The 15049-nt window shown below is 38.0% G+C and overlaps 1 protein-coding gene across 1 annotated transcript in view; it reads left to right on the plus strand.

Moving 5' to 3' along the window:
* PCYT1A (phosphate cytidylyltransferase 1A, choline) overlaps positions 1–15049 on the plus strand; it is a 44417-nt gene that overhangs the window by 24023 nt on the left and 5345 nt on the right. Inside the window, exons 3-8 of the mRNA XM_082655180.1 lie at positions 3966–4065; positions 9434–9550; positions 10288–10439; positions 12669–12747; positions 13222–13364; positions 14813–15001. Coding sequence (XP_082511306.1) covers positions 3966–4065; positions 9434–9550; positions 10288–10439; positions 12669–12747; positions 13222–13364; positions 14813–15001 — 780 coding nt within the window. The remainder of the gene's footprint in view (positions 1–3965; positions 4066–9433; positions 9551–10287; positions 10440–12668; positions 12748–13221; positions 13365–14812; positions 15002–15049) is intronic.

Below are 15049 nucleotides of genomic sequence, written 5' to 3' on the forward strand. Positions count from 1 at the left end.
TGTAAGTTTATATACATCCTTCCTCCTTTACATCCAGTATTATCCTTTTATCACCTTTCCTTTCTTCTGCTTTCAGAAAAATGTGATCCTAATTACTTATAGGACCAACCTGCTCTCCTTTGAGGCCATTCCCTGTCATTCTTCTAGACTCTTCCTTCCTTAATTGTCTGTTTTTTTCCTTCTCTTGATATTTTCAATCTCTTCGGCTCCTTTTCCTTTGTCTTAGACATGTACAGATATCCTCAACTTTTAAGAAAACCTGCTACTTGATCCTTCTGTCCCCTCTAGGTACCTTTCTGTTTTTCTCATTCCCTTTATGGCTATACATCTCTAATGAGAGATTATTACTAATCTGTTTCCTTGTCTTCCTATTTTCTTAAAGGCACTGGTGTTCTGACTTTCACTAATATATTCTAGGAGGTCTCCAATAGTCATTTGAATCTCCAGATTCAAAGACTGTCAGTTCTCATTTTCTTTGATCTCCACTCCTTTTTAAAAAACTTCTCTATTCCTGCTGATGGTACCACAGTCTTATTTTCTTCGGTTCAAAAGCTCGGTTATTATAAACTCCTCTCTCAAGTGACAGTATATTTTCTCTTTACCATGTCCTACCTATTCTTCCTTCACAGAATCTTTTAACTATCACTCTCTCTATTCAATATTAACGGAAAAATCCACAAATCCATTTCTTCCTCCCTGTAATAACCTCTGAACTGATCTCTTTCTAAGTATGCAGAATAACCAGTGGTGTCCTGATAAACTGGGGGGAACAAACCTCTGATATATAGCATTTACTGATTTCTGTGGCTGATTTCAAACTACCAGCCCTCAAAATATGTAAATATTTAAAAACTGACTCCAGCACACCATTGATAATAAATTTCAGAGAACACAGTAAGGCTGTCTTTTATCTACATGTACTATAAGCACAATTTTTTCTATTTGTTTCATACATTTTATATTATGTATAAATATATTTATATATAAACAACTTCATTGAGATATAGTTCATATACCATTGTAATTCACATACACACGTAGAGTGTTCAATTCAGTGGTTTTCAGAATATTCACAGACTTGTGCAACCATCATCATGATACATTTTAGAGCATTTTCATCACTCCAGAGAGAAACCCTGTACCCATCAGCAGTCACTCCCCATCTCTCCCCAACCCTTCCATCCCAGTGTAACCACTAATCTACTTTCTGTCTGTAAATTTTCCTATTCTTGGACATTGCATATGGACATTGCATATAAATGGAGTCATACAATAAGTGGCCTTTTGTGGCTGGCTTCTTTCACTTAGCATAATTTTTTCAAGGTTCATCCATGTTGTAGCAGGTATCAGTACTGCATTCTTTTTTATGGCTGAATGGCATTTGTTTCTTGAGGTATAACTTACATACAGTAGAGTGCACAAACCTTAAGTGTACAGCTCAATAAATGTTTATATATGTATACATCCATGTAATCACTGGTACACCTAGAAGACTCCCTCACACTCCTGCTAGTCAGTATCCTCTTTCCCCAGATTTGTCTTCTTTGTTCTCTGACTTCTATTAACCATAGATTAGCTTTGCCTGTTTTTGACCTTCGTATAGATAGAATCATAGAATGTCTATTATTTTGTGACTAGCATATACTTTTAGAAACACAAATTACTGTTAGGCAACTCTTTGCATACTAACTGCTAGAGGATAAATTGTTTTTTTCTAATTTTATCTGTAGGTAAATTTCTAATAACTTCAGAAAATCACACATTTGTGTCCTTGGTCTATTCTTAACCTTTTTTAAAAAACGTTCTAAAAAAGGATAACACACACACATTTCCTTAAAATGTTTTTCTTATAGCTTTAGCATATTTTAAACTAAGCTTATATAAGTGCTCTTTAAAAGAAATATATTTTAATTTTAAAGCCTTATTTTAAAAATCTATCCTTATCTGAAATCAAAACAAAACAATGTCTTCCCAGTTTCTGAATTTAGCCCAATCACAATGTGATCTATGTGTAATTTAAAAATCTAAGTAAACATCACTATAGCCCAACAGAAATTAAAGGAATTGTAAGGGAATGTTATGAACAATTTCATGCCAAAAAAATGTGACAATTTAGATGAAATAGACATATTCCTAGAAAGAGACAAATTACCAAAACTGATCCAAGAAAAAGATAGAAAATCTGAATAGACCTATGCCAAGTAAAGTATTGAATTGTCTTTAAAAAAATCTTCCTACAAAGACAAAGTCAGACACAAATGACTTCACTGGTGAATTCTATCAGACATTTAAGGAAGAAATAATATCAATCCTATCCACTTTCAGAGAATAGAGGAGAGAACATTTCCTAACCAATTTTATGAGGCCAGATAGCAAAGACAGGCAAAAACAGCACAAGAAAAGAACATTATAGTTCAAAATCCCTCACAAACTTAGATGCAAAAGTCCTTAACAATATATTAACAAGTTGAATCCAAGAACATATAAAAAGATTTATACAATGTGTCCAAGAAGAATTTCACTCAGGAATGCAAGGTTGGCTTAACATTCTAAAATCAATTAATCTAATACACCATAATTAATAAAATAAAAGACAAAACCAAAATATGATTGTTTCAATAATGTAGAAAAGGCATGTGACAAAATCCAATGTTCGTTCATTAAAAAACTCAACAGGGAATTCCCTGGCGGTCCTTAGTTCCCCGACCAGGGATCGAACCCAGGCACTTTCACTGCCATGGCCTGGGTTCGATCCCTGGTCGGGGAACTAAGATCTCATAAGCCTCATGGCACAGCCAAAAAAAAAAACAACTCTCAGCGAACTACAAAATGAAGAGAGATTTCTCAACCTGATAAAGGGCATCTAAGAAAAACCTACAGCTAAGATAATAATTTAGTGTTGAAAGATTGCATGCTTCTCCCCTAAGACTGGGAACAAGGCAAGGATATTTGTCTTTGCCGCCTCTATTCAGCATTGTACTAGAGGTTTACTAGTGCAATAATGGGTAATAAAAGGAAGTTAAAGCCATCCAGATTGGAAAGGAGTAAACTGTCTTTATTCATAGGCAACATGATCTCATATGTAGACAGTCCTAAGGAATCTACCAAACAAACTGCTAGAACTGATAATTGAGTTTAACAAAGCCACAGGAGATGAGTCAACTGAAATTACTCACACTGATACACATACACACATACAAATCAATTGCATTTCTATATACTGGCAAGGACCAATCCAAAAATAAAATTAAGTAAACAGTTACAAAAGCATCAAATAGAATAAAATACTTAGGAATAGATTTAACAAAAGCTCTTAAGTAAGGCTTTCCTCTAAGGAGGAAAGAGCATACCTACATTTTTATTTCAGCATTGCCTCTGAGTAATTGCATGCAATTCATATAACTTCTCTGAATCTCATTTTCCTCATCTTTAAATTGAGGATACTAACTATTGTACTACTTGCCTCACAGGGCTGTTAATGAGAATTAGAACATATTTACAGTGTAAAGCATTATACAGTGATGATTGTACTTAAAGCACATGGCAGCTGTTTGCCTTCCCAGTCCCATAGTTGAAGTGGTATGAAAAGGCACTTGTGAACCTTGGCAATTTCATCACATAGATCAGGGTTGGCTGTTCTGCCGTCTGGCAGAGGAGCTGTCATTCTGGACCCAGTTAGTTGGGACTGTGCTTAGGTTCTCAGCCACCTTCCTCAGTCCTATTGTGAAATCACCATCAAGACATTTATCTTTCATGCCATGATTTGCCCATTTGGTAAAAGGTTGCAACTTTCACTTGTCATTTTGGAATGCTTTTATCTTTTTTCTTTTTAAGGTTATGAACTTTTAGGAAAAATTTTAATCACAGCATGTTGAATAACTGATTATTCTTTAAAGCTGCCATTTTTTGAGTATTTTAGTTTATACCATTGAATTTTTCTTTTCCTTCACTTTCCTCTTCTTAAGGGCTTACGGCAGCCAGCGCCTTTTTCTGATGAAATTGAAGTAGACTTTAGTAAGCCCTATGTCAGGGTAACCATGGAAGAAGCCAGCAGAGGAACTCCTTGTAAGTAAATGACGAATTATTTTGTTGTTTTACTATTGTTTTTAGCATTCAATTGTACTTATCAAATGTATACCTACTCACTATATTCTTCCCTCAGTTTACCTGTAAAAGCTGCTTGAGAGGGGTTTCTCGCATCTCACTTGCTGTTCTATTTGGGAGGATAACTGTACTCCATAAAATTTCATTTATATTGTATACTAATTTCCCAGTATTTTGTCACAGCTATGAGATACAGTGGTACACACTTTTTGGGGGGGCTGTTATCATCACAGCTGTGAGGTGAGATATAGAGGAGCAGAGACAATAAGATATTAGCCTGAGCGGGTTTATAATCTTGTCTGTTTTTATAAAGGTCCAAATAATATGTCAGACTGTCACATTTTTAATAGCCTTCAGAATTTCCCACTAAGTTTTCCTTTCTGTCAGTCAGTACACTAGTATGATGCTGCTGACTGATAGAGGACAGACAAAGCTATCCTAAGTTGGGAGATGCTTATCACTTAATTTTATCTTTATTGATATTATAGGTTTCCAGGTTTTTTAATTTTTAATTTTTTTAATTTTTATTTTTTTAATTTATTTAGTTGGCTGCATAGGGTCTTTGTTGCTGAGTGCGGGCTTTCTCTAGTTGCGGTGAGTGGGGGCTACTCTTCATTGTGTTGAGTGGGCTTCTCATTGCGGTGGCTTCTCTTGTTGCAGAGCACCGCTCTAGGTGAACGGGCTCAGTAGTTGTGGCTCGTGGGCTCTAGAGTGCAGGCTCAGTAGTTGTGGCACATGGGCTTAGTTGCTCCATGGCATGTGGGCTCTTCCCAGACCAGGGCTCGAACCCATGTCCCCTGCATTGGCAGGCGGATTCTTAACCACTGTGCCACCAGGGAAGCCCCCAGGTTTTTTAAAAAAAGACTTGCTTTATTATTTTCAAAGCCCATACTCTTTATTTATATACTTAGTTTACATTATTAAGTAGCAATTTCTGGCCTCATAAATTATTAATATGTATTCCAGATAGTTTTGGGCAGTTGGTTTTAGGGATTATCATAAATAGAAACTTCCACAAGCATTTGTTATGATTACAAAGTCCTATAGGCATCTGTTCTTACTTCTCTGTAAATTCTCCATTTCTCCTTTTTTTCCCAATCCTTTTTCATTTCTTTTGATTACTGTGGTGAGTGTTTACTCTGTAAATGTAGGGCTGGCCTCAACCCAGGCAAGCACTAGGGAATAAGAGGTAGTTATAGCCACAAATCTATACATTTTCAGTATATAGAAGATATTTGTAGTTACTTCTTAATTGTGTTAGTATGTTTACTCTCTGCTGTAACTTAGGAGTACTGAAATATGAATAGAAATGAATGCTGGACAGTGTTAGGCTAGGGGTCCCAATACCCCTTGGTTATATCTTGGCTGTATGGAGTATGGTTTTGGGGTCCTCAAAAAGAGAATGCTTTCCTTTTGCAAAAGTGTTTAGATATAGCTTATGTTGATCACAACCCTTCTGGTTTATGATGTGATTTTTTGGGGTTGGCTCCTCTTACTTCAGTAATAGGCAGGCTAATGGGGCAGAGTAAAATGACAACAAGGAAAGACAGGCTGTATGTAACAGTGTAGTGGTGGCAGGTCAGACTTCAGAATGCCACTAGACAGTTCAAGGATCACATTCAGATGTGATAGTAGAGCCTGTTGAGGGCAAGAACTTTTCATATACTCTCTAATGACACACATTCAGAATGCAGTACCTCACTCAGATCTGATCACATTAGTTATATTAGCCACCTTGTTGCTAATCTAGCCACATACCATCTGTGATAGGAAAAATGTATGTATGTATATGTATACTGTTCCCAAGTTTTGCAACTTATAATTAACAAACACTAATAAATTACTTTCTAAATTTTAGAATAGTAAAATTTTATAAGTAAGTCATTTATGAGATTATATACTTTATACTCTCTTCATTATATACATGAATATAGGTCCATAGAAACTAAGAAGTGAAACAGTAAAACAAATAATTAGTGATAGAATTGAAGCTAAAAACCTAAGTTTTTCCATCTTTGTGTTCTTTTCATCCTGGAGTGGTGCTATTCTTTATATAGACATTAGTTATAAATAATAGAAGGCTTATCAGCAAGCTGATTGAAGTTTGGGTGGAACAGATAGTCACAAATTGGCCTGTAAAATTTGCCAGTCTAACTTGACCTCTGGTTTTTCCTTCATCTTATTCTGTCTGTTCAGTTTCATGTTAAATAATCAAGTAAGTGACTGTCTTCATGCCAGTGCCAGACAAGGAATAAACAAATAAAGAATCTACACATGCCATATAGTTAGTGAATTTTAAACCAATAACTGGTTCAAGGGGCATCCCTCCCCCTGCCCCCAGGTTTTCACTTAGGGAGGTTAAGGGAGTACAAGAGGGAAGTTTGTGTAATCTTGGAGTAATCCAAGAAAAAAACCCAGCAGTATGTTCTCTTGGAGAAAGGAAGAAAAAGGCAAAGTCTGAAGGGCAGTGGAAATCTGTTAAAGATGAATGTTTCAGTGGTAGCTATTTGAGAGAATATATCAAAAGAGATAATAAATTGAAACCCAGGTCTCTTCTGCTTAAAGGAGAACATCTAGTTACTTAGTCTAGCAGTAGTGAAAAGACTATAATTTGTAACCCAAATCAAGAGTATTTTTGAGAATGAAAGCAGTTGCTCTTGATAGTGAACTGGAACAACAGATATAAATCAGAGGGTATAGTCATCCTGACCAATAGCCACTTGGTAAAAGAATGGATAACGCATGCTTTCTCCCCAGATTTTTAGTTCAACAGTGGCCCCTTCTGGTCATTTGGTTAATATACAGGCCTGGGTTTGCCAAAGACTTGCGGTTAAGTCATGGGGAATTGAGAGGTTGGGAAGCTGGGGAAATGCTAAGAGGGCAAGAGGCACATCAGGGATTGCTCCAAGAAAGGGTTCAGAGGTGGCTTGGCCTAATATGGGATGTTTAACTGCTGGCAAATAGCCACTTAATCAACAGTGTCTGTGCTATTGCCACTATACAGGAATTGTGTTTACTGGCTAAATCTCCCTCATCTCACTTTGCCCTTGGTGTAGAAACAACAGTACAGTATTCTCAAATTTTATATTCTATCGTTTGTCTTTTAGGATCAAATAAAGTGAGATCATAGCCACTCTGGACTTGTTTAGGAAAGATAGAAGTATATTAGTTACTTCATGGTCATGATTTCTAGGATGTAGAAGAGAGATTATATTACTCAGGTTTTGTTTTGTTTTGCTTTGTTTTATAGATGAGGAAACTGAGGCTTAAAGAGATTAAGATTACAAAGGAGTGAGGCTGGTTGGCAAGCTTGGGCTATAATTTTTCTGACTCTTTAAATCCGTCATATTATTTCTCAGTTTTTCATTGTATTAGTGTATTTATTTTATTTAAAATTTTTATTTCCTGTATTATAAAATTAGTACATTCCCGTGACCTAACATTCATAAAGTACAAAAAAGACACAGAGTGAAATGACTTCCTCTCACTACTGTCTCACAGCCACCTAGTATCCCTTTTACAGGTAACCAGAATTACCAATTTCTTATTTATTTATTTATTTAATTTATTTTTGCCTGCAGTGGGTCTTTGTTGCTGTGTGCAGGCTTTCTCTAGTTGCGGCGAGCGAGGGCTACTCTTCATTGCGGTGCACAGGCTTCTCAGTGTGGTGACTTCTCTTGTTGCAGATCATGGGCTCTAGATGCGCGGGCTTCAGTAGTTGTGGCTCGCGGGCTCTAGATTGCAGGCTCAGTAGTTGTGGCGCACAGACCTAGTTGCTCCACGGTATGTGGGATCCTCCCTGACCAGGGCTCGAACCCATGTCCCCTGCATTGGCAGGCAGATTCCTAACCACTGCCCCAGGGAAGCCCAGTATTACCAATATCTTGTGGATATCTAAGCAAATAATATATAAATCTTCCCACACTTTTAATGGGTGGATCATGTCATATTCAGTCTTCCGCTGAAATTTAGGTTGTTTCCAAACTTTTGCTATTACCAGCAGTGCTGCATTCAATAATGCAATCTGCATACATATTTACAAACATATCTGTGAGGTAAATTCCTAGAATTGGAATAACTGGGCCAAAGGGTATAAACATTTGTCATTTGTCTTTTCACAGATATTGCCTAATTGCCATCCTTAAGAGTTGTACCAATTTATACTTCTATCAGCAGTGTATAATTTCTCAGTTTAAAAGCGACTTTTGTATGGATAAAGCTATCTATAAAGAAAAGTCCATAAACCTCCTGAGAACCAGTTTCCTCCCCCTTGATTCACCGTCCTCAAGGCAGGAAGGAGATGTATCTTATCCTTACCTTCAGTATGGTGTATTTGGTGAGGCTCCGGCCCTTCTTTCGAAGAATGATGTAGATGCTCCTACTATTATTTTCTCCTGCTACAGTGAGACAGCTCTTCCTTTATTCAAGTAGTGGAAATATGTTACTAGGACCCATTAGGTTTATCATTTGAAGCATGCTGAACCATTATATCAATTCCATTCTCAGTGTGTTTATTTGGCTTTGGAATTAGGCTTGTACCCCAAGAAATCATTTCCTCCTTTTCTTTCATAGTCCACTACCACTAAAAATAAATTGACAATCAGTTCTCTGTTATTCTCACTAATGGACAGGGGAAGAGGAAAGGCTCTAATATAAAGTCCTAAAATATTTATATTTGATTTTCAAATACCTGATATATCACCCTCTACTGAGAAAGTGTAACATGCTCACTATCAAGGAGAAATGCTTGAAGGAACTCCATCTGTTATCACAGAGCAGTTATTAAGGGTGAATCTGGGACTGTGAAGCAATCTCACCCCTCTGCATCACTCTTTACCTTCAAAGCAAAGTATTTTATTTTCAAAGCAAAGTATTAGTTATTAGTAATCAAGGCAGCTTGAAAAACAGAGAGCAGGCAGCCAGAGCGTAGTTTAATTATACTCTGTTTAAACATAGCTACAGTTTAAACATAAACCGAAGGTGAAGATTTTGAAGTTTCAGATGTAGCTCTTGTATAACTCTTCCCTTCACTTCTAAAATAACTTTAAGAAAAAGCAGTCATGAAATCCAATTACCTGAGCAGTTTGGTACAACCAGTCTAACAAAGAGAGTTAGTGGATATGATGCCAAGAGTGTTTTTGTAGTCAAGGAAGCCTGTGATGTTATTCCTCAGAACCCCAAAGTACCCCCAATAAAGGTGAATATCCAGAGAACACCTTAAAAGGGGGCTCTGCAGGGGTGGAACAGTCACACAGTGCCATTTCCATTTGTTAAATGTGAGGTATTGAATCAATGTATTTCTGTGATAAATTCTTTCCTTTGGATTTAGGTGAACGGCCTGTGAGAGTTTATGCAGATGGAATATTTGACTTATTTCATTCTGGTCATGCCCGGGCCCTGATGCAAGCAAAGAACCTTTTCCCTAATACATATCTCATTGTGGGAGGTAAGAAAACATCTGATGACTTTAGGTGCTGTCCAGAAAAAAATTATGGTAGCCTCTTTTCTCCTATCTTTATAACCCAAGTACATTGCCTCTTATGTTGGTTTTCAAATGAGAGATATAGTGCAGCCTCTTTAAAATGTGAAATATATGAAGAACATGAAGTATATAAAACCTGAACTGTATAAACCTGGAGAGAGAAGCTCTAAGCTCATTGACTTGAGACGTCCAGGATTTATCTCGCTGGTTTTGGCCGGGTTTCTGCAGTCTGACCCCCAGTGCGGGCGGGGGTGGTCAGAATAGCATTAAGAATAAATGCTACTTAAGAAGAGCATTTGCTTTAGATTTCAGTTTATCATTCTGAGTCAACTGAAGTACAAAAGTCTGCTAAGCTAATGTTATGTTGTCCAGTCCAGTCTAATAAAAGTATAATAGGAAAACATTTTTTAAAACTGTTAATTGATACAGGATGCACAGTAGTTTCATTTCAAAGCCAAAGATCTTAGTCCTGCATTGTATCCTCTCCTCTCCAAAGTGTGAAAATATTTAGTGAATGTTGCTCCTGAAGGTGTATCTTGGATTAGGAAAAGCATTGTTATCCAGACTGAGCCAAATCCAGAAGACTCTTATACAGGCTGGGGAGATTGGTTATGAGAGGTTGGGAAATGAGAGGTTGATGATTGAGGAGTGGTTAAGCAGAGGGGACTTTGACTTACAACCTTATGTTGTGGTGAACTCAGTTTGCAGTGATGAGCTAACACACAACTTCAAAGGCTTCACCGTGATGAATGAAAATGAGCGCTATGATGCAGTGCAGCACTGCCGCTATGTGGATGAGGTGGTGAGGAATGCCCCCTGGACCCTGACACCAGAGTTCCTGGCAGAACACCGGGTAAGAAACTGAACACATGTTTCCATTCCCTGTTCTGGAATTTCTTCAACTTTCAAGACTTCTGGTACTATGGCTAGTTTTCCACTAGCCTTATTTTACTTCTATCTTCTATGTAAATTTCACATAGAAGAGGTAACAGTGTTATTACTTCTAATAATAGTCATCCCTGACATTTTTCTTGGGTTTGATGGTTTACAAGCACTTTTGCATCCATTATATTTCATTTGTTCCCCACAAAAATCCTATTGGGTAGTTATTAGTTATTTCCACTTTACATATGAGAACAGGGCCAGAGAGGCCAAATAACCAGGTCACACTCTAGCAGGGCTAGAAATTGAACTCTTCAGGGCTTCCCTGGTGGCGCAGTGGTTGGGAATCCGCCTGCCAATGCAGGGGACATGGGTTCGGGTCCTGGTCCGGGAACGTCCCACATGCTGCGGAGCAGCTGGACCTGTGCGCCACAACTACTGAGCCTGCACACCATAACTACTGAAGCCCGCGCGACTAGAGCCCGTGCTCTGCAACTGCAGAGCCACCGCAATGAGAAGCCTGCGCACTGCAACAAAGAGTAGTCCCCACTCGCCACAACTAGAGAAAGCCTGCACGCAGCAACGAAGACGCAGCCAAAAATAAATGATTAAAAAAAAATCTTATAAAAAAAAAAGAAATTGAACTCTTCAGTTATGTGAGTCTGTCGCACCTCCTCCCCCCCATTATAGGCGTATCCATCCTCACAGCATACCGGTCTTTTTAGAGTATACACAGCCCCAGACATGCTCTCAAGGAGTTCACATTCCAGGAAATAAGATATATAAACATAGACTTCTCTTGTATTGACTTAAATTTAGTTTCAAGACTTTTGATTTCAGGCTAGAAGTTATGTGGGATCAGAAACCAGGGAGGTTTCTCACTTTTTCTCAGTGAGTTGGTATTATAAAAAACCCTTATCTCCTTTTTATTTTCCCACATTAAAGCAACACGTTTCCTACAAAAGAGGGGTTTATAGCTGATAGCTGAGAAGAACTTATCAGGTCATGTTGGAGGCCCTTGAGCTTGAGGAACCAGCAAGCATATTGTCAGTTCTCTTACAGTGGTGTGGAGAATGTTGAAGGTGAATTGTTCAACGAGGCAGGAAAGAACAAAAGTAGCCAAAGTGCTTCAAAAGCAGTATTTGGGTAGGCCTGAAGCTAAGGGATATTTGTTATAACTGTTTAGGATTAGGACAGAACTTTTATAATTCTCTAGCTTTACTGCTTCAACATTTAGCAGCCAGTGGTACCAAGGGTGATGAGCAAGATTATTCTCAGCAACATAGCCAGGCAAGCCCAGGCAGAAGAGGTTAGAGGAACTTCCATATTCCCTTTCCTCCGTGTTAGCAGTGTATCCTCAACCATGAGTCTTGCTTGCTCACCATTCTTATTTTCAATTTGCTGCCTATGGATCCCTGACAAGTTGTTCATGGGTAATTGAGATGTTAGCCGAGAGTCCCTGACATAGTCCTGATGAGCGTACTTCACATTACAGTGGCTTCTGGGAGCTGGGTGTGGTGGTGTTAGCAATTATATTAGCAAAGGGCATATGGCCTATTCAGGAAGGAGTAAATGAGTGAGGTTTAGAAAGATAATTGATCCCAGTGTGAGAGGTATTGACAGTAGTAAAGTAATAGATCTGAGACTTAAAGGTCTTTTATGGCCTTGGGCTTTGCATTTCTCAGGAGTACAGATGTATCTATTCTAGTAAAAGTGCTCTTGGTTGCTATTTTTGTATTCCCACTCATCTCATGGACTGAGAAACCAGTTAACAAAGAAGTGACCTCTTTCTTATATTTTTAGAAACCCTATTTGACCCATCCTTGTAGACCCAGGAGGGTGGGGAGATTTCCTTTCTTCTTTCCTTGATTCCACCCACTAACTAGCATACCAGAAAATCCTCTAGGCCTGTTTACCACAGCATGGTGACTGGTATACAGTGTGAGGGTAGCACTTCCAGTAGACCAGGAGGAATAGCTAAAAAAGAAGCTGGCTAGCTTCATGTTTATGATCCATGAATAATTAGGTTGGGTGGCTTGTGAATGAATCATGGAATTTATGAGCAAAGCAAAGAGAGATAAAGACAGAAGTTCATTTGAGGCCTCGCCTCTCCTTGTCCTTTTTCTGGTCCTGAGAGTGTTTACTGGTTCTTTCTGAATGGCAGTTATGCTGGGTTTTAAACATGTTTCCTTACTTTCAGATTGATTTTGTAGCCCATGATGACATCCCTTACTCTTCTGCTGGGAGTGATGATGTTTATAAGCACATCAAGGAAGCAGGTGAGTAAGTTGATGTGCATCCTCATTTTATGGAGTCTTAGGGGCAGTGACAAGAGATTCAACCACATCACTACTTTACAGAGGAAAATTTATACAGTGAGAACTTTAACATCCAGTTTCAGGTCACACTTTGCTTAAGAGGTTAAGATGGGCATAGCATCATATCCATCAATTCTCAGTCTAAACATCTACTTTTGATATCTCTTAATTTCAGGAAACCCTTCTCCAGCCCCATATTTTTCTTAATATTAGGGCCTTTCCTTACTACTAACTTTTGATTCAGTGTTCCTTCAGTGTTCCTTCTGTATGTTCCTTACTACTAACTTTTGATTCAGTGTTCCTTCCAGACTTTACTTAGTAATAACAGACTCTGCTTTATGAGGAAAGAAAAGGAATGTGGCTCCCAGTTTCCATCTAGTCCTACTGCCTGAGCTAATCAGAATGTCACAGTGTTTGTATGTGTTCTTGTGTTAGGCATGTTTGCTCCAACACAGAGGACAGAAGGTATCTCCACATCAGACATCATCACCCGAATTGTCCGCGACTATGATGTGTATGCCAGACGGAACCTACAGAGGGGCTACACGGCAAAGGAACTCAATGTCAGCTTTATCAATGTGAGTTCCAACCTCATCCTAGAGTTCCCTGGCCCTATAGGACATGTTGCCTCTCACTTCATCTAAGTTAAACTTGCTTTTCAGTCTGCTGTTATCACCTCCAAAAGCTCAGTGGATACCTCTTTGCACATAACGCTATGCCAGGCTCTTTACAAAGAGCATATGGATATATCTAGAGGCATTTTCTGCCTTTATGAGCTAGTATCAACACGTCGATATAAGGACATACAGCCAATTAAATAAATAAGAACGTGGAACTTACAAAGTACAGTACTTATATCAAATATATTTAAAACAGTGGTTCTTAACCTTTGTTCTTTTTGACTGGATGGTCTTTGCAAATCTGATGAAAGCTATGGATCCTCTCCCTGTGTGCATAGTAACACACAACATTTTGCATGCAATTTCTCAAGGCACATGAACCTAACTTTTAAAATTTGATTTATGAAAGCACGTTTATTTTAGCTTAATAAACAAACTGCTATACATTTTGTATACAAATTATACCTCAGTAAAGTTAATTTAAAAAGAAGAAGAAAGCTGCTAACTGTATCTTCTACATAAGTAGTTTACCATGCTCCCTCACTTGCTCCCAGCTCTGTGAATTATGAGTAGGTGAAATGGTTTCATTTAAATATGATTTATCTATTCAGGTAAACCCTAGCTGTTGTTAACAATCTAACTGTTGTTATACTGCAGAATCTATCTTTAGATGTTTAAAAATCCTAAACATATTCGCCTTCCCCTTCCCCTTTATGATCTGGAAATGAGAATAGTTTTCATTTGGCTAAAGACTCCTCCCCTCCCCTCCCTTTGGGAGGATTCATACCATTTTCCCTTATCTTTAGGGAAGCCTGTAGGACCAAAGAGTATCATCCTTATTTTGCAAATGAGCAAACAGACCTCTAAATATTAAAAAATTAAAAAAACAACTCCTCTGTAATCATAGAATAAGCCACTGATGGAGGAAAAAAATTCAGTACAATAGATGAATTACTTAAGTAAAAGGCCCACTATTTCCTTTTTCAACCTGTTACAGTTGGCTTATTGTTGGCAATATTGTGCAGTGATCTTGTTGCTCTCTCCCTATACATCTCCATCTAGAATGGGGTTTGGGTTTTGTTAGGCATGTTTATCTTCCAAGTTTATGTTTCATCTTAAAAAAATCTGACTTCGTTTGGTATGTGCCTGTCTGTTACTGGTCTTACACTATACATTTAGTTTAGTCCTGGGCTCTACAATCTTAGAATTATTACACTTTTGTATAAGATGACCATCCAGAGCATATCTTATCTGTTATTATGCTGGAGAAGTATGGGATAGATTAAAGTGAAATTCTCAAGACTGAAAGGAGTGTCAGTAGAGTGCCAAACCAAGTCTTTTCCTTCCCCTTAGTATGGAAGGTCAGAATGAGTATTATTTCTCAGAGCAGTTATTTCTTTATCCAGGAGAAGAAATACCACTTGCAGGAGCGAGTTGACAAAGTAAAGAAGAAAGTGAAAGATGTGGAGGAAAAGTCAAAAGAATTTGTTCAGAAGGTAGAAGAAAAAAGCATTGACCTCATTCAGAAATGGGAGGAGAAATCCCGAGAATTCATTGGAAGTTTCCTGGAAATGTTTGGTCCAGAAGGAGCGCTGGTATGTTCTTTCTTGCTGGATAATTTAGGGAAATTCATGAAAATCTGG

The sequence above is a fragment of the Grampus griseus genome (assembly GCF_964374135.1).
Source record: "Grampus griseus genome assembly, chromosome: 5".
NCBI classification, from domain to species: Eukaryota; Metazoa; Chordata; class Mammalia; order Artiodactyla; family Delphinidae; genus Grampus; species Grampus griseus.